Here is a 27,500-nt window from a genome sequence, read left to right on the forward strand (position 1 = left end):
GTGTCCGATTCTTCCGGCCGGAGCCGGCCAGTGTGTTGTTCGGCCCCGCCCGAGTCGGCGGGACGTGGTGGCTTTGGGAGAGGAAGCGTGTCGGGGGGACACCCTGCTTCGGCGGGGAACCCGTGCGAGACCCCCGCTCCTGCGGGATTCGGGGGGGGGACGGGGACCCCCCCCCAGTCTCTTCCCCCATCCCTGAGTTGTCTCCTCCTCCTCCTGCTTTCTCTGCCCCTCCTTGGTACCCGTGCTGTGGCCCCGGGGAAGGGCCACTGTGGACGGGGCAGCAAAGCCACACGCCTCCATTCGCTCGGCTAGCGGGTTGGTGCTTTTTTTTTTTTGTAGGTTTTTTTTTTTCTCGTCTTTGGTGCTACGGTAATATAATAATTAAAAAAGGTCAGCAAAACACATATAAAAAGATTTCAGAGATGCAAATACTTCCTGAAGAATCAAACATCAACAATTACAAATCTGAGGTATTTCATCTGCTCAAAGAACCCCCGAAGGGCTTGGGGACGGGTGTGAGGGGCGGGAAGGGGGACCATCTCCGGGGGCGGGGGGATCTGGGCGGAAGGGCGGGGGGCCTGAAGCCCCTGGGTCTGCAGGTGGAAGGGGATGGGTGGGAGACCGCCCACGGGCCGCCGTTGTCCGGCCTCGGGAGCTCGCCGTCCACCCCCGGCGGGGAGGGAGACCCTCGCTCCGATTCCTGGGGCCGGGGGTCTCGGTTCTGAGGGGGCGGCTGACCCCGGAGGTCCCGCTGGTCCCAGGGGATTCGCGGACGCCGGTGACCCCGGCCTCGTGGGGGAAGGGGGAATCGGAGGAGAAATAAATTAAAGGGGAGGGGCCGGTGGAGGGGAGCCAACCCCCTGACTCTCAGATTGTCAATACACTGTGCCCTGGGTTAGGAGGCCGCCCACGGGAGCCCGGAGGAGACGCTCCCCCGCCATCCCCCGGACCCCCGGGGCCGCCACATGCTGCCACCTGTCCCGACGACCCTTCCGGACCCATTCCCACCGCCACCTGGGATGATCCCTGATTGGACAACGCTGCCCGCCCACCGCCCCCGGGAGATGGGAAGATGGGAGGGCGCGCGGGGAGGAGAGGAGAGGGGGCACGCTCTGGGGTGGGGAGGGCGGGTTCTGTGAGATGAGGTAATAATTCTGTGCGGGCCCTCCCCCGGCCGGAGAGGCGGGGAGGGCCGGGGGTCCCGTCCCGGGGGGGTCCGTCAGAGGGACCAGCTGGTGGAGGGCTCCGCGCCGGGGGTGCCGCGGGACGAGGTAGGGCTGGGCGAGCAGTGGGAACTGCCGCTGCTGCTGCTGCCGCCGCCGCTGCCGCCGCCGCTCTGCGGGCCGGAGCCGGCCGGAGGGTGGACCGCGGGCTTCTGGGCAAACAGCACACCTGGACGGAGGGAAGGGACACCAGAAGGGGTGAGCGGAGCGGGAAGGAAGCAAGGAAGGAAGGAAGCGAGCATCCGGCTGGCCCATTTTTTAGCCCGGGGAGAGCCGAACGGCGAGGGGACCGGCCCAGAGCGGTCGTGCCCTCGGCTCGCCAGCCGACTCTCACGCGCGGGAAACGTTTCTGCCGCTGGCTTGAGGTGAGCATCTCCCTATTTTCTACCCACAGCGTGAGCACATCCCGGGTTCAGCCGTGCCGGGTGGAGGCTTTCTGCTTATCGTGGGCATGGAAATAATAATAATAATAATAAAGGTGAGCGTCTCCCCATTTTCTACCCCAGGGTGAGCACATCCCGGGTTCAGCCGTGCAGGGCGGAGGCTTTCTGCTTATCGTGGGCATGGAAATAAGAATAATATTTTACCTGTACACACCTATTCTATTTATTTTATTTTGTTAGTATGTTTGGTTTTGTTCTCTGTCTCCCCCTTTTAGACTGTGAGCCCACTGTTGGGTAGGGACTGTCTCTATGTGTTGCCAATTTGTACTTCCCAAGCGCTTAGTACAGTGCTCTGCACATAGTAAACGCTCAATAAATACGATTGATGATGATAAAGGTGAGCGTCTCCCTATTTTCTACCCCCAGCGTGAGCACATCCCGGGTTCAGCCATGCAGGGTGGAGGCTTTCTGCTTATCGTGGGCATGGAAATAATAATAATAATAATGATGGCATTTGTTAAGCGCTTACTATGTGCAAAGCACTGTTCTAAGCGCCGGGGAGGCTACAAGGTGATCAGGTTGTCCCACGGGGGCTCACAGTCAATCCCCATTTTACAGATGAGGGAACTGAGGCCCAGAGAAGTTAAATGACTTGCCCAGAGTCACACAGCTGACGGTTGGCGGAGCCGGGATTTGAACCCATGACCTCTGACTCCAAAGCCCGGGCTCTCTCCACTGAGCCATGCTGCTTCTCTAAGCGCCTGCTGACTCTCTCCCAGTGCTCTGCACGCGGTAAGGGCCCAATAGATACCATCGACTGATTGAGAGGGGAGGATGAAGGTGCCCACCGGCCCCGGAAGTCTACGCTGAAAGAATCAATCAATCGTATTTATTGAGTGCTTACTGTGTGCAGAGCACTGTACTAAGCGCTTGGCAAGTACAAGTTGGCAACAAGTTGAAAGTGGAAGTGGAAGTGAAAAGTGAAGGAACACTTCCTCCTCTGGCACTTTCCTTTGCCAACCCTAATTCTCATAATGAGCCCACTGTTGGGTAGGGACTGTCTCTATATGTTGCCAACTTGTACTTCCCAAGCGCTTAGTACAGTGCTCTGCACACAGTAAGCGCTCAATAAATACGATTGATGATGATGATGATGATGACAATCGGAGAGGGGTAACGGAGAAGCAGCGGGGCTCGGTGGCGGGAGCCCGGCCTCGGGAGCCAGAGATGGTGGGTTCTACTCCCGGCTCCACCACCTGGCAGCCGTGTGACTTTGGCCGAGTCACTTCACTTCTCTGGGCCTCAGTTGCCTCATCTGGAAAACGGGGATGAAGACTGTGAGCCCCACGCGGGACAACCTGATCACCTTGTATCTCCCCCAGCGCCGGGAACAGTGCACAGTAAACGCTTAATAAATACCGTTAATATTATTATTATGATTGTAAGCCCCAAGGGAAGCAGCGTGGCTCAGTGGAAAGAGCCCGGGCTTTGGAGGCAGAGGTCATGGGTTCAAACCCCGGCTCCGCCACTTGTCAGCTGGGTGACTTTGGGCAAGTCACTTCTCTGTGTCTCGGTTCCCTCATCTGTAAAATGGGGATGAAGACTGGGAGCCCCCCGGGGGACAACCTGATCACCTTGTGTGCCCCCAGCACTTAGAACAGTGCTTTGCACATAGTAAGCACGCAACAGTGGGGCTTAATGGAAAGAGCCCAGACTTGGGAGTCCGAGGTCATGGGTTCTAATCCCAGCTCCGCCAGTTGTCAGCTGTGTGACCTTGGCCAAGTCACTTAACTTCTTTGGGCCTCAGTTCCTTCATCTGTAAAATGGAGGTTAAGACTGTGAGCCCCCTGTGGGACAACCTGATCACCTTGTATCCTCCCTAGCGCTAAGAACAGTGCTTTGCACATAGTAAGCGCTTAATAAATGCCATCCTTATTATTATTATTATTGTTTGACAGAGGAAGCCCATTTCCCCGCAGCTCCCTGAAGGCCCGTTCGCCGCCTGCCTTTCTCGCTGACCCCGGCGCCGGGGGGGACGGGTCCGGCTGCCGCCTGAGGAATTGGGTTCTTGATCTTGATCGCCCCCCGGCCCACGTCCTCCCCCGGGCCTGGAATGCCCTCCCTCTGCCCATCCGCCAAGCTAGCTCTCTTCCTCCCTTCAAGGCCCTACTGAGAGCTCACCTCCTCCAGGAGGCCTTCCCACACTGAGCCCCTTCCTTCCTCTCCCCCTCGTCCCCCTCTCCATCCCCCCCATCTTACCTCCTTCCCTTCCCCACAGCACCTGTATATATGTTTGTACATATTTATTACTCTATTTATTTTACTTGTACCTATCTATTCTATTTAGTTTATTTTGTTAGTATGTTTGGTTTTGTTCTCGGTCTCCCCCTTCTAGAGTGTGAGCCCACTGTTGGGTAGGGACTGTCTCTAGATGTTGCCAGCTTGTACATCCCAAGCACTTAGTACAGTGCTCTGCACACAGTAAGTGCTCAATAAATACGACTGATTGATTGATTGATCTTGGGCCGTGGGAGGGCTTGGGGAGGGAGACGGGACCCGTGAAGGAAGGAGGGGGCTCCTCACCTGCATAGATGGTGCCATTGATCTCCATGGACATGTTAATGCTGCCGATCCCATTGGTGGACAAGTTTAGTGCCGCTGCCGTTGCCGCCTCCGGTTTATCTTCTGCTGGGGAGTCGGGGGGGACGGGGGACATGGAAAAATCGGGGCTCTGTTACGCTGGAATCCTCCCCCTCCGCAAGTGCCTCCCCTTGACGTTTTCTTCTATTGATGCCCGTCTTCCCCTCTGGACTGTAAACTCATTGTGGGCAGGGAACGTACCTACCCACTCTGTTGCATTCTCCCAAGCGCTTAGTAGAGTGCTCCGCGTACAGAAAGCGCTCAATAAATACCACTGATTGACGTGCTCCGCGTACAGTAAGCGCTGAATACCACTGATTGACTCATTCATTCAGTCAATCACACTCATTGAGCGCTTACTGTGGGCAGAGCACTGTACTTAGCGCTTGGGAAGTACAAGTTTATGACGCTTAGCCCCCAGGGCAGGGGCTGAAAATGATAATAGTGGCATTTAACACTGCTTATAATGTGCCGAGCAGGGGTGATAAAAATAATAATAGTAATGGTATTTGTTAAGCGCTTACTATGTGCCAAGCACTGTTCTAAGCGCTGGGGGAGATACAAGGTAATCAGGTTGTCCCACGTGGGGCTCACAGTCTTCATCCCCATTGTACAGATGAGCTAACCGAGACACAGAGAAGTGATGCGATAAGCAGCATGGCTTAGTGGAAAGAGCACGGGCTTGGAAGTCAGAGGTCGTGGGTTCTAATCCTGCTCTGCCACTTATCAGCTGTGTGAACCTGTACGTATTTACTATTCTATTTATTTTGTTAATGATGTGCATCTACCTTTATTTCTATTTATTCTGATGACCTGACGTCTGCCCACGTGTTTTGTTTTGTTGTCTGTCTCCCCCTTCTAGACTGTGAGCCCGTTGTTGGGAAGGGACCGTCTCTATATGTTGCCAACTTGGACTTCCCAAGCGCTTAGTACAGTGCTCTGCGCACAGTAAGCGCTCAATAAATATGATTGAATGAATGAATGTGATTTGCCCAAGGTCACGCAGCGGACAAGTGGCGGAGCCGGGATTAGAACCCACGACCTCTGGCTCCCAAGCCCGGGCTCTTTCCACTGAGTCACGCTGCTTCTGAGATAATCCGATCATTGGTAGCTTCGAGATAATCCCGACGGCCACGGTGCCCTGTAACCACGTGGCAATAGCGAGGCCTAGTGAAGAGAGCATGGGTTTTTTTTTGTTCCCCACCCCCCAACCCTTTATTAAAGGTGGGCAGGACCATGTCCACCCTGATTATCTCGTAGCTGCCCTACCGTTGGCACTTCCTAAAGTGCTCAACGACTACCGCAATTATTAAGTACGGTGGAAAAGGAAGTTGTCGCTCGTTTGCCGCGTGACCTTAGGCAAGTCACTTCACCGTGCCTAGGTCATCTCATCCGTAAGATGGAAATTAAAGACTTCTTTCGACTGTATGCTCTTTATGGGAGGGGATGTGTCTGCCCACTCTGTTGTACTGTACTCTCCCTCCCATTTAAGACCGGGAGAGCGGCCAGTGGCCGACCTGGTTGCCTTGCGGCTACCTCGGCACTTAGCACAGTGCCTGGCACGTAGTTAGGGCTTAACAAGTACCCCCCAAAACCACCAAAACCCCCCCAAAAAAGATGAAATAAGAAAAAAGGGAAGTCCCTGCATCTTTGGATCAACCTTGGGATGGGGGGTTCAGTCCCACTGAGAGCCAGCAGGAGAAGCCACTACCTGAACGGGACTGGGAGCCAAGAACGGACCGGTCCTATTTATTGAGCGCTTCCGGTGTGCAGAGCACTGTACTAAGCGCTTTTATGGTATCTGTTAACCCCTACTATGTGTCACACATTATTCTTAGTGCTGGGGAGGGTATGCTTCCGTCACACCCGGTCCCTTGTCCCTCAACTCTCCCTCCCAATTAAGACCGGGACAGTGGCCAATGGCCGACCTGGTTGCCTTGCGGCTACCTCGGCACTTAGCACAGTGCCTGGCACGTAGTTAGGGCTTAACAAGTACCCCCCAAAACCACCAAAACCCCCCCAAAAAAGATGAAATAAGAAAAAAGGGAAGTCCCTGCATCTTTGGATCAACCTTGGGATGGGGGGTTCAGTCCCACTGAGAGCCAGCAGGAGAAGCCACTACCTGAACGGGACTGGGAGCCAAGAACGGACCGGTCCTATTTATTGAGCGCTTCCGGTGTGCAGAGCACTGTACTAAGCGCTTTTATGGTATCTGTTAACCCCTACTATGTGTCACACATTATTCTTAGTGCTGGGGAGGGTATGCTTCCGTCACACCCGGTCCCTTGTCCCTCAACTCTCCCTCCCAATTAAGACCGGGACAGTGGCCAATGGCCGAACTGGTTGTCTTGCGGCTACCTTGGCACTTAGCACAGTGCCTGGCACGTAGTAAGGGCTTAACAAGTACCCCCAAAACCCACCAAAACCCCCCCAAAAAAGATGAAATAAAGAAGCAGTGTGGCTCAGTGGAAAGAGCCCGGGCTTCGGAGTCGAAGGTCATGGGTTCAAATTCCAAGTAACGGAGTGAAGCACGGACAGGCGCGGGGGAGAGACTGGATGCAGGGAGGTCGGCGAGGAGGCTGACGGAGTTGTCGAAGTGTGACGCTACAAGTGGCTGGAGTGATGGTGTGGCCCTTTGGATGGAGAGGAAGGGGTGGATTCTGGGAATGTCGTGGAGGGGGGACCGACAGGATGTGGAGGCCGTGAGGATTGGAAAAGGGGGCGGATTTGGGGACTGATGCCTCGGCCGCCGGGTCAGACTCCAGTTCCTGAGGCTGGGTGGGGCCAAGGGGCATTTGGGACGAGGGAGGCTGAGGAAAAAACGGCGCGGGGAAGAGCGGCCGATTATGCCACCCAACTTGCCGCTCCTTTTTCTTGGTCACCCTGAGGGCCCGGGACTTTCACAGAGGTCAGAGGGCTCTCCCCGCTGCCCTTCCCCTGTCCCGGCAGGGCTCTGCTCGGGCCGGCCGCCTCGTCCTCCGCCCCGGCCCGGGCCTGGCCTCCATCTGGAGGTGAGACTGGCTGCAGGCTGAGCTCTCTCATTTGAGTGGCTCGAAAGGATCAGTGGGGAGGAAGAGAAAAGAGGCGTTGCCCCTGAAGACCCCCCTCCAGGGTTCCCGCAAGGAGGGGCGGGCAGGAGCCCCCGCTCTGGGCACTCACCCCTGCCGTTGATCTTGATCTTCATGGGGAGCTGCCGGGCCACGCTGAAGAGATTGCGCTGGAAGGCCTGCTGGACCAGCCGCTGCTCCTCCTCCAACATGCGCGCCGCCGCCGCCGCCGCTTTCTTCTCCGGTGGCTCCCCGCCCTCCAGCCGCTCCCGCAGCTGTTCCAGGGTGGCCGTCCGGGCGCCCGCCGGCTGGCTCGCCAAGGGCCCGGGCACGGCCAGGCGGTTGGGCACGGACACCGTCAGGGGCACCCCGTCGCCTTGGAAAGGAAGCGAGCTGTGCCGGCGCGCGCGCTGACCTGCCCGGACCCGCCCGGGGTTCGGGACCTCCCGCAGGGGCCACCGCGAGGCCCCTCGATGAGCCCAGAGCCGCCCCGGCCTGCCAGGCGACCAACGCCCGGAGGACTGGCCCAAACCCTCCGCTTGACCACCCCGGGCGGGAGAAACGAGTCGCCGGCTGGATCTGGGGCCCCCGCCACCACATCCCAGGAGAAACCCGAGCGTCACCGACCTTTCCTGAGGGCGGCCGCCGAAGACGCGGGCCGGGGGCTGCTGGTACCGCCCGAGGCGAGGCCCAGGATGGGGAAGCGGATCTTGGGCGGGGAGAGGAGCGAAGGGGGCCCGCTGGGAGCGCTGGGCGAGTAGCTGAAGAGAGACGAGCTGTAGCTGGGTCGCCGGCCCTCCCGCCGGTTGCCGTCGATGGCGGCCTGGAGCTCGGCCGGCGAGCTCAGGGCCTTCTTCTCGCACTCGTAGGCGTACAGGTACTTCATGTACCTGGTTGGGGCGGGCGGGCAGGGGAGAGACGCTCAGAGGAGGGGGCTGCACGCGGATGCCGTCCCCTCCCCGAGACTGCCGGGAAGAGGGGGCTACGGATCCCGAGAGCCTCGGTCCCCCGCGGGCTGGTGACCTTGGGAAACCGCCTTCCCCCTTCGGGCCGTCGCACCTCCCAGGACCTGCTTCGGGCTCCCGAACCCAACTCCGGCGGCCGATCGTCCCTGGCTCGCCAACGGAATTTTTTAAGCTCCCAGAGGGCGGGGAAATCAGAGGAGCAGCATGGCCTAGTGGACAGAGCCTAGGCCTGAGAGTCGGGAAGATCTGGGTTCTAATTCTGACTCCACCACTCGCCTGCTGGGTGACCTCGGGCAAGTCGCTTCACTCCTCCGGGCCTCAGTTCCCTCCCCTGGAAAATGGGGATTCATTCAATCGTATTGAGCGCTTACTGTGTGCAGAGCACTGTACTAAGCGCTTGGGAAGTACAAGTTGGCAACATATAGAGACGGCCCCTACCCAAGAGTGGGCTCCCAGTCTAGAAGGGTGTGGGGGGGTGACCCCCACATGGGACAGGGACTTTGTCCAACCCCATGTGCTTGTATCCACCCCGGTGCTTAGTACACCACCTGGCACATACTAAGTGTTAAGCAAATAGCACAATTATTATTATTACTATTATCCTGATTTTGTACTGTCTCCCCACAGGGCTCTCCACACACACCGCCGACTGACCGGCTAGCTGAGGTCCAGGGAGAATTTGGCTCAGGACTCAGTGGCGTTTTGAACCCACCCAGCCTCCTAAACGAAGGCCAAGCCAAACGTGGGAGGACAGACCAGGGAACGGGAAGGGTGGGAGGTCCTGACCACCCCAGCTTGAACGAAGCGGCCCGGTGCGTCCGCACGGAACCCCCAAGGCAGCGCCAAGCGTCTCCCGCCTGTCTGGTCGGCGGTCTTCTCCACCGGCCAGGGGTTCCCCCGTTCCTATTTTGGGCCCCGAAGACTGCCATGCTCCCAAGACCACCTTCTTTAGTCCAGTGGGGTTTGGGCACTTTGTGGAGGAAAAACAAACAAAAAACACCAACCCGTACCCCATTTTGGTGGGGGGTGGGGGATTTCCTAGGACAATTTGCAACAAACGACCACCGGCGGGGTAGACCAGAGAAGTCCTCTTGCTCTTCACGGGTAAGCCCCCACGAGGAGCCGTCCCCGCACCGTGGCTCAGTGGAAAAGAGCCCGGGCTTTGGAGTCAGAGGTCGTGGGTTTGAATCCCGACTCTGCCAACTGGGCAAGTCACTTCACTTCTCTGGGCCTCAGTTCCCTCCTCTGTCAAATGGGGATGAGGACTGTGAGCCCCCCGGGGGACAACCTGATCACCTTGTAACCTCCCCAGCACTTAGAACAGTGCTTTGCACATACTGAGCACTTAATAAATGCCATCATTATTATTATTGTTATTTCCCCCAAACCCGGCCCGTCCTGCCACCATCTCCTGGGAGGGTCGGTGGGAGGACAGAGTGGGGGAAAAGAGAGTTTGGGAAGGACAGAAACCCACCTCCACACCGTAATCTCTCCCTCCCCTCCTGCCCGGTCTTGGTGTGAATGACTTTCCCGCCTCCTCTGTGAACCAGGACTGCAGTTGGGGGGCGGGGGGGTCCCTCCCACCCCCCGGCCCCGCTTTCCCAGGGGACTCACTGGGTCCGCAGGGTGAATGCCGCGCTGGTGATGGATGTGGGCAGGTGGAGGCCTTTGGTGATCTCCCGCCAGATTTTCTTATTGATGATCTCCACCAAGCCCCCTTTCTCCGTCACCAGTTTGTACAGCATGTAGAGGTCCAGGATCTGCTTGGCCATGATGGGGATCCGGTTGATGGGGGTGCCTGCCAAAACCCCATGGGGAGGAGAGGGAGAGAAGGTGAGGGGGGGAAGAGAGAGGGGTTTTGGTGGGGGGAGGACGGGCCGGGTTTGGGGGACCCGCTGGGAAAAGAGGTCATTTTGGGGGGCGGGGAGGGGCCTGGCGGTCTTTCCCCCTTCCAGGGCTAGGTGCGGGTGCCCAGGAATCGGTCCGCAGGCTGGTTGGACCAAAATCAAGGCCCGGGCCCGAAGGGATGGGCAGGATCCTCTCTCCGGGTGCCCTTTTCAACAGCCCCGAGAACCCAAGCTGGACCCCCTGGCAAACCCTCACCCTCTCTCAGTGAGACCGGGAAGGTGTTTTACAGGGGCTGTGTGGCCTGGTGGGCGTTTGAGGACCCGGGTTCTAACCCCAGCTCTGCCGCTTCCCTGCTGTGTGACCTTGGACAACTCACTTGACTCTTCGGGGCCTCAGGTTCCTCGTCTGTAAAACGAGGAATCAATCCCTGTTCTCCTTCCTACTGAAACGACGAGTCCCATGTGGGACAGAGATCGGGTCCGCCATGATCCCCTTGTACCAGTGCTTAGAACGGTGCTCGGAAGCAGCGTGGCTCAGTGGAAAGAGCCTGGGCTCGGGAGTCAGAGGTCATGGGTTCGAATCCCGACTCTCCCACGTGTCTGCTGTGTGACCTTGGGCAAGTCACTTCACTTCTCTGAGCCTCAGTTACCTCATCTGCAAAACGGGGATGAAGACTGTGAGCCCCATGTGGGACAACGTGATCACCTTGTATTCCCCCCCCAGCGCTTAGAACAGTGCTTTGCACATAGTTAGCGCTTAACAAATGCCATCATTACTATTATTATTACCTAGTAAACACTTAGAAAAATACCACAATTATTACTATTATTATTTGCAGGGTGTTCGGAGGCTGGGCTGCATCCGGGAGTCCCAACGTCCAGACCGGACCCGATGGGAACCAACGAGAAAGGCGGAGCGTGCGGGCCTTATGCCGTCTGCTGATGGTCTGGTTTTAAAGGACTCTCTGTGAATCGGGAGACCTGGGTTCGAGTCCCGGCTTGGCCACCAGAGCTGAAGGTGTCTGCCTGAAGCCTTAGTGGCTGTCCACACAAGCACCTCTTGATTTGAGGCGCTGCCTCCCCATTTTTTAAAGGTATTTATTAAGGGCTTACTATGTCCCAGGCACTGTCCTCTAAGCGCGGGGGAGGATACAAGCTAATCAGGTGGTACACAGTCCCTGTCCCACGTGAGACTCCCGGTCTTAATCCCCGTCTCACAAATGAGGTAACTGAGGCCCAGAGAAGTTAAGAGACTTGCCCAAGGTCACACAGCAGACACGTGGCAGAGCCGGGATTAGAACCCAGGTCCTTGATTCCCAGGCCCGTGCTCTATCCACTAGGCCACGCTGCTTCTGAGCTGTGCCCATTCAGGCCACGGTGGGCCCGTGCGGCACCCCTGCCTGCCGACTTGCTCGTGGCACTCCGCGCCCCGGGGGGTATGTGACGGGCAGTGCCTGGTGGCGTCCAGGCTCGTCGGCCGCTCTGGAGAGGAAACCCCAACATCACCATCCAGGAGCTGGAATCCCACTTAGATCACCAGCTCCAGAGCAAAGCCTGGTCGTGGCTCTGGTCCATCCCGTGGCCTATTAAATAGCGAATACCCATTAAATAAGAGCCGTAAACAGGGCGGCCGATAAACCAAGTCCTGCCCATTCCAGGGACCCCGCGGGGGTCTCCTCCGCCGCGGGGGTAAGGCACGAAACGAGCGTTTCGAAATCATCATCACCCCGGGCTTCCCCAAACCGGTTCGGCAGCGGGTCCGTTTCCCCGTGCGCTCTGGTATTTCTGCCGTTGGCGTTTCGCCGGGTCAGGGGAGCCGCTGGACAGACAGGTCTCGATGGGACTGGAAGGCAGCCGGCTCCGGGGGATCCCCGCCCCCTCCCCCTGGGAGCCGGCCCCCTGAAAGGGAGGTGGAGGGGGGGGGGGCGCCGAGACCGCTTCCGCCAACGATGGGAAGAGCCGAGAGCCGGGGATTTTATTAGGAAACCGGGCACCGGGCAGGAAGGGCTGCTAACGAGCATCGGGGGACGGGGCGGGGAGGGGGCCGGGGGCCGGCCCACCCTTTCACAGCCGCTTGTCAGGGGCCGTGATGGATTACTGTCATTTGGCAGCTTCGGGATTAATGATCCGGAGGTCAGAGGGGAGAATTCCAGAGGGAAGGGTCAGCGGCCGGGGGCAGGGTACGAGACTTGTTGCCTTTTGATGGCAAACTCGTTGGAGTGTACGGTCCCCCCCCCCCCCGCTTCCCCCAGGCCCCCTGGCTTGAGGAGATCTCTTATTCAGTTCGATCAGATAAGGGCGGTTTGTCTCCGCTCCCCACGTTTCCCTTCCCCTGGCTCTTTTAAAGAAGGGAACGGATCTTTTCCCGCCCGGGTTCCCAATCGCAGCCCGCCACCCGGGGCTGCCTCTGTGACAGGATAATCAAAGTCAGACGGAGCTGCCTCCCAAGCCCCCTCCGTAGATGGCATAATGGGATGTGTGTCCGTAGAGGGGGACGGGACGGGGATCGGTTCGATGCGTTGGGAAGCGACGGGTCCAACTCAACACGTCGGGGAGCCCCCCCCGTCGCCAACACATGTCTGTCATCTCCTCAAGGTCAAGGCCAAAGGAGAGGCTGAGCCTCTTTGATTTGGAAACTCTCTGGCACGTTGGCCTGTCCATTTGGGACCCACGGGGAATAAGTTCACGTTCTAATTGTCGAGCCACGTCACCAAATGCCTTTCTTCTCCTTAAATTTTCCCGAGAGGGTGGAACACTGGAGAAAAATCACAATACCCCATTTTCCAGAGGAGAAAGATCAACGTCCCGCTCCCCGCCGACCGCTTCGGAAACAGCTCACTCAGGATCACGGGGTACGGCAGGGGCAAGCCCTGAATCCGAGCATCGTCCTCCCGCCTAGATTCCCGAAGCATTCTCACCGTTTCTCAAAAGGGGAAAAGGAGGCAGGGGATGTGGCCTACAGCCACTGAAAGAGCCTGTGGTGGATCAGCAAACCAAACCCGGCCTCCTTCCTTCTACTCCCTGGTGCCCCGTAAGCCCCTGGAACGGGCAAAGGCTGCCAGCCTAGCCCAGGAGTGCCAGCTCCTTTGGGCTACTGAATTGACCGCATCGCCTTTTCCCTTGTCCTTCTGGGAGACTCCTACGGCCCTCCAAGAACAAGCTCTGGGAGGCGGGGGCCGCAGAGCGTTGCAACGGGAGGGGCAGGGTTAGGCGAGCAACAGGTCCCCGTTCATCCGGGCCCAAGCAGATAGTTGGCAAATCGTCATCATCAATCGTATTTATTGAGCGCTTACTATGTGCAGAGCACTGTACTAATCGTCGCTGCATCCATACGTGGGTGGGGAGTGTGGCTGAGACTAAGCGGAGGAAACGCAAACGAAGCAGAGGTGACCCAGGATGGAAATTGGTTAAGAGCATTTTCATTTCTTTCCCAGTTGAGGATCTGGTCATTCCGTCTCCTCACTGGCTTCATTCAAGGGTCCGGCCTGTGAATACGTCAGTGGAGTTCCACTTACTCCTAGCGGGTTCTACTGAGGTTAACGGGGCAGGATGGGGGGTTCCAGATGGAGAAATGGAGGTCTTGACGCTACTGACTGTGGGTTGCTTGCCCTTGACTCCCTCCCACCCCCGGCTTCGGGGTCTGCGCCACTGTGTGACTGACTGCGCGGGGTCAAAGGTGAGCGGAGGGGAAATGGGGTGAGGGCTGGCCGATGGGAGCTGGGAGGGGGGGCCCTGAGACCCGGGGGGGCGCGAGGAGGAAGCAGGGACTTAAACAGAAAGGGGTGGCAAAGCAGAGCGTGAGGAGAACGTGGTAGAAGCTTGGCGGGACGAGGCGGGGGACAATTTAGAACTGATGCGGATTTCAAAAGGGGAGATTTCAATAAAGCTTTTATGTGCTTATCTTTAAATTATACATTATACATGACTTATTTATTCACATCAGTGCCTGTTCTCCTCCCCCTCTAGACTGCAAGCTCATTATGGGCAGGAAACGCATCTGTTAATTCTTCTGTAAGGTGCTCCAAGTGCTTAGTCCAGGTGCTCTGCACATAGTAAGCACTCGATAAACACCATCCATCGATCGATGTTGACTAACTGAGTGGGAACCCACGGCTTGGAACTTCACTGCCATGTGACTGCGCCAAACCAGAGCAGAAGAAACGCTTCTTCCAAGCAGGCATTACTTACTCGGAAGGTGGAGGTTTTGGGGGAATCGGAGGGGCTAGAGGCCACCTAAAACCCCACCATGGGGCGATGATTATTGAAACGGTTTCAAACGGGCCTTGGGCGTTTCAGATGGGGTCGGTGCCCTGAGACTTTGGGGTTGAGATGTCCGGTCATCAGGCTTGGGATCGCACTTCCTCTCCGAAGCGCCTTTAGGCTCTGGATATAGAAACGCAGGCTGCTCAGCCCGGGGGGAGCCCCCGGGCCCACGAAACCAGGCGCCCTAGCAGGGTCCTCTCTCCCAAAAGCCCTCACTTCACCTTGCCTCGAGCCCGCCGGGTCTCAGGCAGACGGTCCACCCGAGGAGAAGCGCAGAGCACTGTAAGAGCAGGCCCCATCCCGCTGCCCAAACTAGTCACCTTGGCTCTGGCATCCCGGGCATCGTCCGCATCCCCGGGCGCGGGTGTTACAGGGAGGGGGCCCTGACGCTTAAGCCTGCGGACGGTCAGTCACCGCTATCAAAGCGGAAGCTAGGATTGAAGGCGATTAATCATGCGCTCTGACAGCAGTCCTGGGTCTTATCTGCACCCCGAGAAATGCCACTGGGCTCGGGTTCCCTCCTCAATAAAGGAGACTGACAGTTCCAACAAAGAGGCTCCTTATCAGATGGCCAGGTGGTGGTGGTGCCCGGAGGCGGCCCGCAAAAACCATTCAGGGGAGCCGGGACTCCTGGGGCTTCAACTCTTGGAGGTGGGAAGGCTGTCGGGCCCTGGCATTGACTGGGGGCCGCGGACGGGACCCGATCACCAGCTAGACGCGAGTGATCCCCTGAGGCCCCCAGGGAGCGTGTCTACCAACTCTAGGGGCCTCTCCCGGGCGCTTAGTGCTCTGCACACCGTAAATGCTCAACAAATACCGCCGACTGACTGATTGTACCGTTCTCTTGATCGGAGAGAAGTCCCGAGCCCGGATGGGACGCCTGGCTGGATCCAGGAAGAGGGGAGGGAGGGGAAAGTCCTCTCAATCCCCCTCCCATCCTCCCCAAGGAAATTCAGTTCCAACGGGCCAGTCAGTTTAGCTCGGCATGGCATCCAGGAAGTCCTTCCAGACAAGCTTCCTGGCACTTAGGATAGTCCTAAATCGTCACTAGGTTTCACCCTTACATTGCGCCGGCTTCGATTTTACAACACTCGCCTCCTTAATGGCACCGGGGGAGGTGGGGAATGGGGAAATCGTTTTACGAGCAGCGAAGGGGTGAGAAAAGGAAGAGGGAAGTTTCAAGGTGGGGTGGACTGAGAGGCAGAGGGGAGGGAGGTCGGGAGAGGAGGGGCGGGTTGGTTAACCGCCAGACAGAGCAGCCAGGGAGGGTCAACCCGTTCACTTTACTTCTGATGAACGGAAAGTCAAATCACCCTATCCCAGAACCTCTCTGACTGGAGAGAAACTCGCTTGTGCTTCTGTGTTACTAGTTTGCCCGGTCCACGATTCTGCTGTATTTTGATCCAAACAAGTGATCTACTTTGGGTCAGGAACCACGCCACCCCATCTGCAAGATTGTTCCTAGGGGTAAATGGGCTCTTCCTTATGTTGCGGTTGAAGATGCAGATTTTGGGAACTGATTGTGACATAAGTCCGAGGACTTCCCGTACTGCTCCGTGCCCCCCCACAACAAACATCCTTTTTTTAAATTTTTTTTTTCTTTAAGCCACCTATCCAGTGACGAGAGCTATGAGAGAGTGTGGGGGGCTGCCTGGGTCCTGGCTGAACCTGGAGTGGGATCTGGGGGAGCTGAAGAGAGCTTCCTCTAAACTCTAAGCTCACTGTAGGCAAGGAAAGTGTCAGTTTATTGTTGTATGTTCTCTCCCAAGTGCTTAGTACAGTGGTCTGCACACAGCAAGTGCTCAATAAATATGATTGAATGAATAAATGAATGAATGCAAAAAGAACAGAGGTGGAGGCAAGGAGAACCTAGGATTGGAAACTCTAGAGACATCCCTCCTACTCTCACATGTCTATGCTCCACTGTACTGTTCTCTCCCAAGCGCCCGGTACAGTGCTCGGCACAGAGTTGAGCGCTTGATAGATCCTCTCGGTTGAATGATTGAGTAGAAGCCCCTGCTGCCCTTTAATAATAATAATGTTGGTGTTTGTTAAGCGCTTACTATGTGCCCAGAACTGTTCTAAGCACTGGGGTACATACAAAGTAATCTGGTTGTCCCACGTGAGGCTCACAGTCTTCATCTCCAGTTTACAGACGAGGCAACTGAGGCCCAGAGAAGTGATTTGCCCAGGGTCACACAGCTGACAAGTGGCAGAGGCGGGATTAGAACCCATGACCTCTGACTCCCAAGCCCGGGCTCTTTCCATTAAGCCACGCTGCTTTAGTGGTGCTACACGTGCCCGGGGCCTAGCCCTGCTTTGGAGCCTGACTGTCTGTGCTGCCTTGGAGGCGGGGCCTTCGTCATTTTGGCACAGAGGACCGTCAAATCGGTTGGGGGGTTGCGGGGATCATCATCATCATCAATCGTATTTATTGAGCGCTTACTATGTGCAGAGCACTGTACTAAGCGCTTGTGAACTACAAATTGGCAACATATAGAGACAGTCCCTACCCAACAGTGGGCTCACAGTCTAAAAGGGGGAGACAGAGAACAAAACCAAACACACTAACAAAATAAAATAAATAGGATCCCAAGCCATGCCCTGGCACACTAACACTTCACCCCCTGAAGCCCAGTCCTCTCCGGGATTGGACAGGGAAACGACTTTATTGAGCGCTTACTGTGTGCAGAGCACTGTACTAAGCACTTGTAAGCTCTTGGCGGGCAGTGAAGGTGTCTACCAGCTCTCTTTCCCAAGTGCTTAGGTCAGTGATCTGCACACAGCAAGTGCTCTATAAACACCACTGATAAAGTTGATTGACTGATTTCAGGGTGGGCAGGGAGGAAGCCTGGTCAGGGGAAATGCCTGGACTGGAGGACTTGCCGGGTGCTCTCTACCCTCCCGCCTCCCCACCCCCAACTGGGGCGATCAGTCAGTGGTACTTATTGAGCGCTTACCGAACTAAGCACTGAGGCGAGGACAACACAACGAGGTTGGCAGGCCTATGCCCGGAGAACTGAAGCCTGGCCGGGGCTGGCATCCCGGGCCCACGCGGGGCTCCCCGAGGGGAGGTGTTTGCGAAGCGGGGCCAGTGAGAATTTGAATTAGAAACCAACTCCCTGGAAACTAACACTGGGGGCCTTCCCTCGTGCCCGGCTCATAACCACCACCAGCGCCGCTGACTCCAATTTCGATCACGCTCGCTTCTCGACTTACCGGAATATTGGGGAGCGTTACTCGTCGGGCTGGATGGACCAGACAGCTAGCTGGACTAGGGAGAGCTGAAAGAGGGTCCAATTCTCATTCATCTCAAGCCGAAGAGGGAGGGGCATCCTCATGGCATTAAGGGGAAGCCATGTTGCAGTGTTCGGGTTCGGGCAAAACCGCCTCTTCTGACCCGGCTGCACCCAGATGGGCTTGCGCCGGTGGACGGACAGGGCGGGAACCCACGTGTCGGTAGAACTGAGGATAGGATCGCCGCGCCACCCCCGCCAAAAGAGTGCCTGGCCACGGGCGGCAGATTTCTGAAACGGCAAATCTACAGGCCTCGGGAAATGGATGCTGGTCCCCGGTGACCCGTTCCCAGTCCGCTGTCCTCCCTACTGGCTGCGCGGCTGAACGGGAAACCCGCTCCCCTGCCCAGCTTTCCAAACGGAAGGCCCGAGTGAGACCCTCCGGCTGGTGGGGCCAAGGTGAGTTAACGCTGTTGAGAAAAACGCCTGAAAGGCAGAGGGTTCCAGCCGAGACGAGTTTTGGGAAGCGCTAAGGGGAACTAGGCGTGCACTTTCAGGGGATCTGAATGAACGCCAGAGTGATTTCTCCTCAGAGAGAGCCCACCTAAAGCAATTTTTAACTGGGATGAATTCACGATCTACACAACCACTCGGGGAAACAGTCCTCCCTTAAGAAAAAAGGGCCGAATGGGCCTTAAGGATGGGGAATGGGGCTTAAGGAAAAATGCACCCCGAAGGGCTGGTAGAAAGTCAGAGCAGGGAGAGAGAATGCAAAACTCCATTTGGAAGAGTGTCCAAAATATTCAAAACTGAACTTCCTATCTTCCCCCGCCGACCCTGTCCTCCCCGCCTTTCCCATTACTGTAGACAATACTACTATCCTCTCTGTCCCTCAAAAGCCCATAACCTAGATTTCTCGAGTCATCTCTCTCATTCCATCCACATATTTCGGCTGTGTCCGAATCCCGTCGGTTCTGTCTTCACAACATCACTAAAATCTGCCCTTTCCTCTCCATTCAAACTGCTACCATGCCGAACCAATCAATAATAATAATAATAATGATGGCATTTATTCAGCCAGCGCTTACTATGTGCAAAGCATTGTTCTAAGCACTGGGGAGGTTACAAGGTGATCAGGTTGTCCCACGGGGGGCTCACAGTCTTAATCCCCATTTTCCAGATGAGGTAGCTGAGACACAGGGAAGTGAAGTGACTTGCCCGAAGTCACACAGCTGACGATTGGCGGAGCCGGGATTTGAATCCCTGACCTGACTCCAAAGTCCGTGCTCTTTCCGCTGAGCCACGCTGCTTCTCTGCCCCATCTTGCCTCAAAGGCTGCACCTGCCTCCTCGCTGACCACCAGTCCTCGATGTCTCCCCACTCCAGTCCGAACTTCCCTCTGCTGCACGGATCATTTTTCAAAAGAAACGTTCAGTCCGGGTCTCCCCGCTCCTCGAGAACTCCCAACGGCTGCCCAACCAACTCCGTATCGAACGGAAACTCCTTAGCATCAGCTTTAAAGCCCTCAGTCAGCTCGCCCCATACTATCTCACTTCACTGATCTACTTGCGGCTCAGCCCGTACACTCCGCTCCTCTAGCACAAGCACTGTGACCCAATCTCCTCCATCTCGCCGCTGACCCCTTTCCCAGCCCGGGACTCCCTCCCCCTTCCATATGAGCCAGACCATCACTCTCCCGTCAAAGCTTTGTGAAGGTCACATCTTCTCCAACAGGCCTTCCCTGATTAAGCCCTCTTTTCCCCGGCCCGCTCTCCCTTCTGCGTCATCTTTGATCTGTGGCCTCTGGACAGTCGATATATTTAAATTATATAATTATTTATGCTAACGTCTGTCCTCCCCTGAAGACTATAAGCTTGTTACGGGCAGGGAACGTGTCCGCTATTTCCCAAGAGCTCAGTATAGTGTTCTGCACATAGCAAGTGCTCAATAAAATACCGCTGATTGACTGAGTGATAAATCCTCGAATTTCAAGATGAACTTTAAGCTTTCCGGCGAGGAAGGTTCCTTTCCCAGTGACAATACACTGCAGACTCTCCAGGAAGGGTGTCTGGAGCTCCGGGACTTTTATGGCAGGATGAAAAGAATACACTAGAAAGTGCTTTACCAGCAGCAGGCCAAGCAATATACATATGTCACGAGTGTTTCCTTGCCTGAGATGTACAGATAAGCACACAACAGAAGGAAAAACACTCCAATTGCACTCTGGGGCTACCCGAGCTCCTTTCCCACAGGCAACTCTTTGTATATCCACATCGAAAACAGAGCCAACAATCCACCTGGGAAAAACCAAGGTCAGCTCGCAACCTTGAGGGGAAATAGGAAGCCCGTACAATCAGGGTGGTCTAATGAGTGGCCATGAAGCCAGCGTTAAAATGTCGACAAAACGGCTTCCTACCTTATCACGTCAGCATACTCTGATTGGGGGGAGGGAAGAAGACTGTTGGCGATGGGGACAGATAAATGTTACAGAACGGGAGTTCTACTGGCTATTTAAGTGGGCAGTTGAGACCGTCCCACTTGACTTCATCTTTTTGGGCCTTTGAAGTTTCCGTCCAGGTCTTTAAGCAGAAGAGGAGCCTCTTCTGCAAAAACATCACGTCAACCCACCACCTCCGGCTTTACAAGGAGCCGCTGTTGTCCAGCCACTCACCTCGCGGTGACCCGGGGGGAGACACCTGTCATTAGCACGATCCTCGGGGCGGCAAGAGGGAAATGGGGGGGTTTCAGAAGAGAAGGGGTTTGCCCGCTCCTTATGGGGAGAAACTGCCCGGGCTGGGACTTCAAGATGCTTCTCTTTCAGGAGATGATAAAGTACGGAGAACCTTCGTGGCCCGGGCCTCTAAAAAGACCCACCAAAGGCAGGAAAATTAGACCATTTGTTTGAGACTTGTGCCTGGAGAAGAGATTTTGAAGCCAAGCCAGTCATTTAATAATAATAATGGCATTTATTAAGCGCTTACTATGTGCAAAGCCCTGTTCTAAGTGCTGGGGAGGTTACAAGGTGATCAGGTTGCCCCACGGGGGGCTCACAGTTTTAATCCCCATTTTACAGATAGGTAACTGAGGCCCAGAGAAGTTAAGTGACTTGCCCAAAGTCACACAGCTGATAAGTGGCAGAGCCGGGATTTGAACCCATGACCTCTGACTCCCAAACCTGGGCTCTTTCCGCTGAGCCAGGCTACTTCCCCAGCGTGCTCTGAGGAAGAAGCAGCATAGCCTAGTGGATAGAGCCCAGGCCTGGATGTCAGAAGGTTGTTTTCATTCATTCATTCAATCGTATTTAATGAGCGCTTACTGTGTGCACAGCACTGTACTAAGCGCTTGGGAAGTACAAGTTTTCCACCCCTCTAGACTGTGAGGTCATTGTGGGCAGGGATTGTCTCTCCTAATTGCTGCAGTGTACTTTCCTAAGTGCTTAGTACTGTGCTCTGCACACAGTAAGCGCTCAAAAAGTACGATCGAATGAATGGATGAATTGTAATCAAGGCTCCGCCACTCGTCTGCTGTATGGCCTTGGGCAAGTCACTTCACTTCTCCGGGCCTCAGATACCTCATTTGTAAAATGGAGATTAAGACTGGGAGCTCCAATGTGGACTGTGTCCACCCTGATTAGCTTGTACCTACCACAGCGCTTAGAACAGTGCCTGGCACGTAGTAAGCGTTTAACAAATACCACTTACCAAAAAAAAAAAGAAAAGAAAAAGAAAGGAGAGAAAAGGAAAGGAAAAGAAAGGAAAGGAAAGGAAAGGAAAGGAAAGGAAAGGAAAGGAAAGGAAAGGAAAGGAAAGGAAAGGAAAGGAAAGGAAAAGAAAAAAAAAGAAAAGGAAAAGGTGTTTGCCAAACAGATGGAGAGGAAAGCAGGGCAATTTCATTAACCCAAAAGAGATCCGGATCTAACACATTTTGGAAAGATTTGGAACTCCCAACAATTTCAATTCTGGAGTGGCCCCCTGGCTGAGCCCTTCTTCCCCACCCAGAAAACTAGCAAACAGCTCGGGAATGGCTTCTTTGGCTCCTACAAGAATATCAGCGAGAGCAGAGAGAGTGTGTGGGTGAACAGGGAGACTGGGAAGGTAATCTCTAAATAATAATGATAACGAATAATGATGGTATTTGTTAAGCACTTCCTAATGTGCCACGGACTGTACTCAGGCGCTGGGGGAGATGGGATAATCACGTCCGGCATAATCTCTATCCAAAATGGGGCCTCACAGTTTAAGTACGAGGGAGAAGCAGCGTGACCTGGTGGAAAGAGAAAAGGCCCGGGAATCAGAAGACCCGGGTTCTAATCCCTGTCCTGCCGATTCCTTGCTGTATGACCTTGGGCAAGACACTTCACTTCACTCGGCCTCAGTTTCCTCAACTGTAAAATGGGGATTAAATCCTACACCCTCCTACTTGGACTGTGAGTTCCAATCCTGGATCCGCGACACGTCTGCTGGGTGACTTTGGGCGGGTTGTTTCACTCAGTTCCCTCACCTGTAAAACGGGGGTGCAGACTGTGAGCCCCACTTGGGACAGGGACTGTGTCCAACATAACTGGTATCTACCCCACTGCTTAGTACAACGCCCGGCACATAGTATGCGCTTAACAAATACCATAAAAAAAGGGCAATAAAGGAGAGCGGTCCACATAAAGGTATAGTCACGCCTGCCCCTTCCCCTGCCTTGCTCGACCTGACGGTCGCTGAAAGGCCGTTTCATCCCGTGCAGCTGTGGGTGGCCAGTGGCTGGGGCCGGGCTCCTCGGCCCGGCAGCCAGCCCGATTCCCAAATCTCGGCCGACCCGCCTTTCTCGGGAGCGTTCCCAACGGAAGGCGGGGCTGGGGGCTACTCTTTCCCCCAGCTACTCCAGGAGGCCTTCCCAGACTGAGCCCCTTCCTTCCTCTCCCCCTCGTCCCCCTCTCCATCCCCCCATCTTACCTCCTTCCCTTCCCCACTGCACCTGTATATATGTATATATGGTTGTACATATTTATTACTCTATTTATTTATTTATTTTACTTGTACATTTCTATCCTATTTATTTTATTCTGTTGGTATGTTTGGTTCTGTTCTCTGTCTCCCCCTTTTAGACTGTGAGCCCACTGTTGGGTAGGGACTGTCTCTATGTGTTGCCAATTTGTACTTCCCAAGTGCTTAGTACAGTGCTCTGCACATAGTACGCGCTCAATAAATACGATTGATTGATTGATTGATTGATTGATTGCACGCCAAGAAACATAACCATAGGTGAAAGTCTAATGAAAAAACAAACCTTAACCTGGGGGTGACTGAGGACAGTGGGCTCTGTGTGTGTGCACACATGCATGGAGGTGGGAGGGGAAGGAGAGGGAGGGGAGGTCCATGGGCACCCCCACAAGTTCCTGGACCCGGGGGCCACGACCCGTGAGCGGAGGGCAAGGAGTGAAGCCATCACCTCACTGCCCCTCCTGGCTCCAAGAGCATGCAAAAAACACACAGCCCAGAGCATTGGGGACGGCACGAATCGAGTGGCGGCGGGGATTGGGGAGAAGCCGTGGCTGCTGGCAACCAAGAAACAGCAGGGCCGGGCCCCACAGCCCCTCACTGGCCCGGCACTCCGCTTCCCCTCCTGCAGCCGAGGCCCGGCCCACTCCAGGTTCCTCTCGGCCCCGTTTTGTAGCCGGCTCCCAGAGAAGCCCAAGCTTTGGGGTGTTATCGATATGCCATGGGGCCTAGGGGAGAGGGAGGAGAGCTCTGGACAAAGTCCGACCTTCCGGCTTTATTCTCGATAGGCGATAACCGACTTTGGGGTGGGGGCAATCCTAGTGGCCATCTCCGGCCCTAGGAGGGCTAGGGGAGAAGGCGAGCCGCTCCGGGCCGCCCAGAAGAAAAATTCTCTTTCAATCGTATTTATTGAGCACTTACTGTGTGCAGAGCACTGTACTAAGCGCTTGGGAAGTACAAGTTGGCAAAATATAGAGACGGTCCCTACCCAACAGTGGGCTCACAGTCTAGAGACATTTCGGCCCAGAGACATTCCGTTTCACTTCGTGTGGCAAAAAGAGCTTCAGGGAGGAGAAGAGAGGAGGTCGAAAGTGGAAGAGACACGGGGCATGTGCGGTGCCTAGAACGAGAAGCATCCCCTAAAAGGAAATATTTCAACTGGGGCCGGGGCCAGACCGGATACTGTCCGCCCTCGATGATCCGAGACAGGGACGGCCTGAATAACTGAAATCCAGGGATAACCTGGCATTTCATTTGGACCCCGGTTTCGACCTCTTCTCCCATAAGGTCGGATCGCCACGAGAGGAGACAAGTAGTAAAATGGGCTCCTGGGAGTTTCACGTCTTCTCCTTTCCCTTATCCACTGTCCGGCCCAGACGCTAGCCAGGAGGGAAATCCCCAAGAGGTGGGCAGTTGACGAGGAAAGGAGGAGAAAGATGCCAAGTGACCAGGATCGGTCATCACCTGATCGACTGAGAGCGGGCTGGACTGAAAAGCTCTCACCGAACTGTTCCTCTGGGGTAAGATGGCGTTGATAGAACAGCAGAATGGAGAGACCCCCTTGTTGTGTGGCACCCCGTCTCCCCGCCCCACGTCACCCTCACCGGACAGTGATGGGCTTCCCTGGCCCATTGAGGCTCCATTTGGAAAACTTCTCCACCCTCTCACCTGGGACAACGGCAAGTCCCGGAGGCTGTACTAAGCACCTTGCCTTTCAGCCTACTTATTTTCGTTTCTTTCTTTCCCCCTTTGCTGTTTAACCTTTCGGAGGATCTGTCTCCTCCGCCCACGTCCACGAACAAGTTCCTTTCCCCCAGGTTGGTGATGTGCCCTGGCTCTCTTCCCCTCTTCAAAGCCTTTCTGAGAGCTCACCTCCTCCAGGAGACCTTCCCAGACTGAGCCCCCCATTTCCTCTGCTCCTCCTCCCTCGGCTCTACCCCCTTCCCCGCCCCACGTCACTTGAGTATATTTGTACATACTTATTATTCTATTTACTTTAGTAATGATGTCTATACATCTATAATTCTATTTATCTATTTTGATGCTACTGATGGCTGTCTACTTGTTTTGTTCTGTTGACCCCCTAGACTGTGAGCCCGTTGTTGGGTAGGGTCCGTCTCTATCTGCTGCCGAATTGTACTTCCCAAGCACTTAGTACAGTGCTCTGCACGCAGTAAGCGCTCAATAAATATGATCGAGTGAATGAATGGAGCCTGGGGCCCCATCCATCGCCGGCGGACAAGGGCGACGAGACGGCATCGTGAGACGGTGGCTACGGAGCGGCTGGAAATTCGGCCCGATCCAGCCGCTTCCTGACTTTTGACCGAGGGCCGGGGGAGTCGGAGGCAGGAGAATAGCCCGATGGTCCCGTGACCTTCGGTTCGACTTTTCGGCGGCCCGAAACACCACCGTTTCATTTCCCCGGGATTGCTGGTGCTCTTCCATTTCCCTGGAAAAATCCTTCGGGGAAACGAGCACGGCAATAAACTGGAAAATAAACCGGTGGAAATACACCACTGATTAAAATCTATATTGCTATGGCAGCCCCTCTGAGACGGGATCGGCTCCTGCGCTGCACCAGCTGGGCCTGTGGAGCTTGTAAATAATTAAAAGGTAATTGGAAGGAGAGACCAAAGTATTAAGTGGATTTCTCCCTCTCAGGGCAACCGGGAGGTTTTCATTGCTGCCAATCACATCCTCTTTCGGGATTATATTCTTGTTTCTTTGCTCGCGCTGCCGTGAGGAGCCCCGGATAACGGTTATCCGTGTAAACTGATTAGGCCCGCTCAGGCCCCGTCCACTGAGAAGTTGAACGCTTGGGTTGGGGTGGAGACGGGAGGGTGGGTGGGGGGCTCGGGCCTCTCAGCTGCCCCCGTAGTAAGCAAAGCTTGAATTACCGACCCGTCAGCAAGTCTTAGCTAGGGACCACTAAGGACCGGCCCGGTGGTGGAAAGGACCTCAGGTGGCCGGTGGGAGACGGACATTACCGGTGAGGCTCGGGGGAACGGGAGGGCCATAACCTCAAGGAGTCCCCTGCTCCACAGATCTTCCCGCTCTGGACCCGGAGACCAACCCAGTGATGGAATTCAAGTACTCGGCAGCGAGGAGGCCAAAGGGCACTCCACTCCCCTCCCACCCGCCACGGCTCCCGATTGCTGAGGTCGGTGGGAAACGGAGTGGAGGGACGAGCTGGGGATTCCTTCCTGGGCTTCCTGAGAGGGTGACCCGGCAAGTGACCCAGTTCCTACAACAGGATGTCGGGCAGGAAGGTGGCTTTTTGAGTCCCGAGGGCTCTGTCACGCCACGGCCCCGAGGGGCGGGGAGGGCGGACAGGCTGTAGGCAGCAGAATCGAACAGCGCTAACGCCGAGGGACTAACTGTCTCACCCCAGACAATAAAAATCACGATCAAGGAGTCATTGGAGAACAAAGAAAAGTCAGCCCCGCCTCCCGAAAGATTATTTCAGATTATTCCCGATGAATCACAAGGAGCCCTTTTCTTCCGTTTCCCTTTCTCGCTCTCCGCGAAGGGAGAGCGGCCCTGCTGGGAGCCCAAGTACAGGTTTGGGGCCCAAGGCAGGGAGACTAGAAGTCAGAAAATGGCTGTGGAGCTAAAATGGAGGCAGGTGCCCCTGATTTGGGGAGCCCATTAAATGGGGGAGAAGGGCAAAAACCAAGCAGCAAGGGCTGACTCTCCATTTCAGCCACAGTCCCCGCTCTCCCGGCCCCCAACCTAGGTTTTCTCCGTTCGGACGGGATGCCAGTCCCTAGCTCATTCCTGCCACGACCGGTGACCTTCCCCTTTGGGCCTTCTGAGACAGCGGTCCGGGGCGGGGCAGCCGGACAGAGAGCAAAGCGTACACTCACCCCTCTTCTGCATGAAGATGAAGAGGTCGTCCAAGAACTCCTTGCGCTCGGGGTCCCCGTCCAGTTCGTACAGCTGCAAGAGGCCACCCCCCGCAGAGAGACGATGCCGTCACAATCCCAACCTGCTACCCGGCCCACGCTGCTGATACTAAGAGGCCTCGTCTCTGCGTCGGGTGACCGTAATGGGGTTGGGGGGGAGAGGGGAGTGGGGAAGGGGTTGGTTCTAGTGCTCACAACCCTCTCTGCTTTCCCTCTGAATAAGCTCTCCCCAATCACTCGCCTCCTCATCCCCCCCGGAGTAACCTTCACAGACCTTGGCAAAATCTCGGGAGATCTCCCTTCCTCGGCCTCCGTCGGCATCGTCGCTCCAGGTCAGACCGCCGTTCTATGAGAGACACAAAATGACAGGGGGGAGGTTACCTGGAAAAGAGAAGAGGGAGCGTAGAGAAAGAATTGGCTAACACGCTGAACTTCTGCTCTAACACCATTCACTCCACCGCAGGGCCGAAACGGTCCGAGAACTGCCCCGTTTCGGAGGGAGGCTTATCGGCCGCCTCGGCATTCCTCGGTTTCCTCATGGCATTAGCAGGGCGGCCTTCCCGGTCCAGAAGGTTGGCACCCTCCCTCCGCTACGGTCCTGGGCTAGAGACGGTGGGGCCTAGTGGGAAAAGCCCAGGTGTGGGAGTTGGAGGACCCGGCTTCTTGTCCCGGCTCGGCCGGGAGCTTGCTGCGTGATCGGGAAACGTTTCTACTGAATCTGTTCTACTCTACTCTCCCAAGCTCTTAGTACAGTGCTCTGCACACAGCAAGCACTCAATAAACGCCTCTGATTGACTGACTGACCGAGCTGGGGCAAGTCACCTAACTTCTCCGTGCTTCATTTTCCTCATTGGCAATATAGAGGTTTCTCTCCTGCTTAAGACTGCGGGCCCCACGTGGGCCAGAAATGTTTCTACTGAATCTGTTCTACTCTACTCTCCCAAGCTCTCAGTACAGTGCTCTGCACACAGCAAGCACTCAATAAACGCCTCTGATTAACTGA

At 55.7% G+C, this 27,500-nt stretch overlaps 1 protein-coding gene across 2 annotated transcripts in view; it reads right to left on the reverse strand.

Annotated features, from left to right (window-relative positions):
• Window positions 1-545: 545 nt before the first annotated feature.
• Window positions 546-27,500, reverse strand: part of ARID3B (AT-rich interaction domain 3B) — a 54,147-nt gene continuing 27,192 nt past the window's right edge. Inside the window, exons 3-9 of one of the 2 annotated variants that reach the window (XM_038767166.1) lie at window positions 26,772-26,843; window positions 26,459-26,531; window positions 9,873-10,056; window positions 7,921-8,183; window positions 7,406-7,669; window positions 4,190-4,291; window positions 546-1,392 (exon numbers count right to left, since the gene is read on the reverse strand). In XM_038767166.1, the coding sequence (XP_038623094.1) occupies window positions 1,220-1,392; window positions 4,190-4,291; window positions 7,406-7,669; window positions 7,921-8,183; window positions 9,873-10,056; window positions 26,459-26,531; window positions 26,772-26,843 (1,131 nt within the window). In that variant the 3' untranslated portion in view covers window positions 546-1,219. Of the gene's footprint in view, window positions 1,393-4,189; window positions 4,295-7,405; window positions 7,670-7,920; window positions 8,184-9,872; window positions 10,057-26,458; window positions 26,532-26,771; window positions 26,844-27,500 lie in introns of both variants that reach the window. The other variant, XM_038767163.1, reaches the window with a different exon arrangement.

The sequence above is a fragment of the Tachyglossus aculeatus genome, chromosome 26 (assembly GCF_015852505.1).
Source record: "Tachyglossus aculeatus isolate mTacAcu1 chromosome 26, mTacAcu1.pri, whole genome shotgun sequence".
NCBI lineage: Eukaryota > Metazoa > Chordata > Mammalia > Monotremata > Tachyglossidae > Tachyglossus > Tachyglossus aculeatus.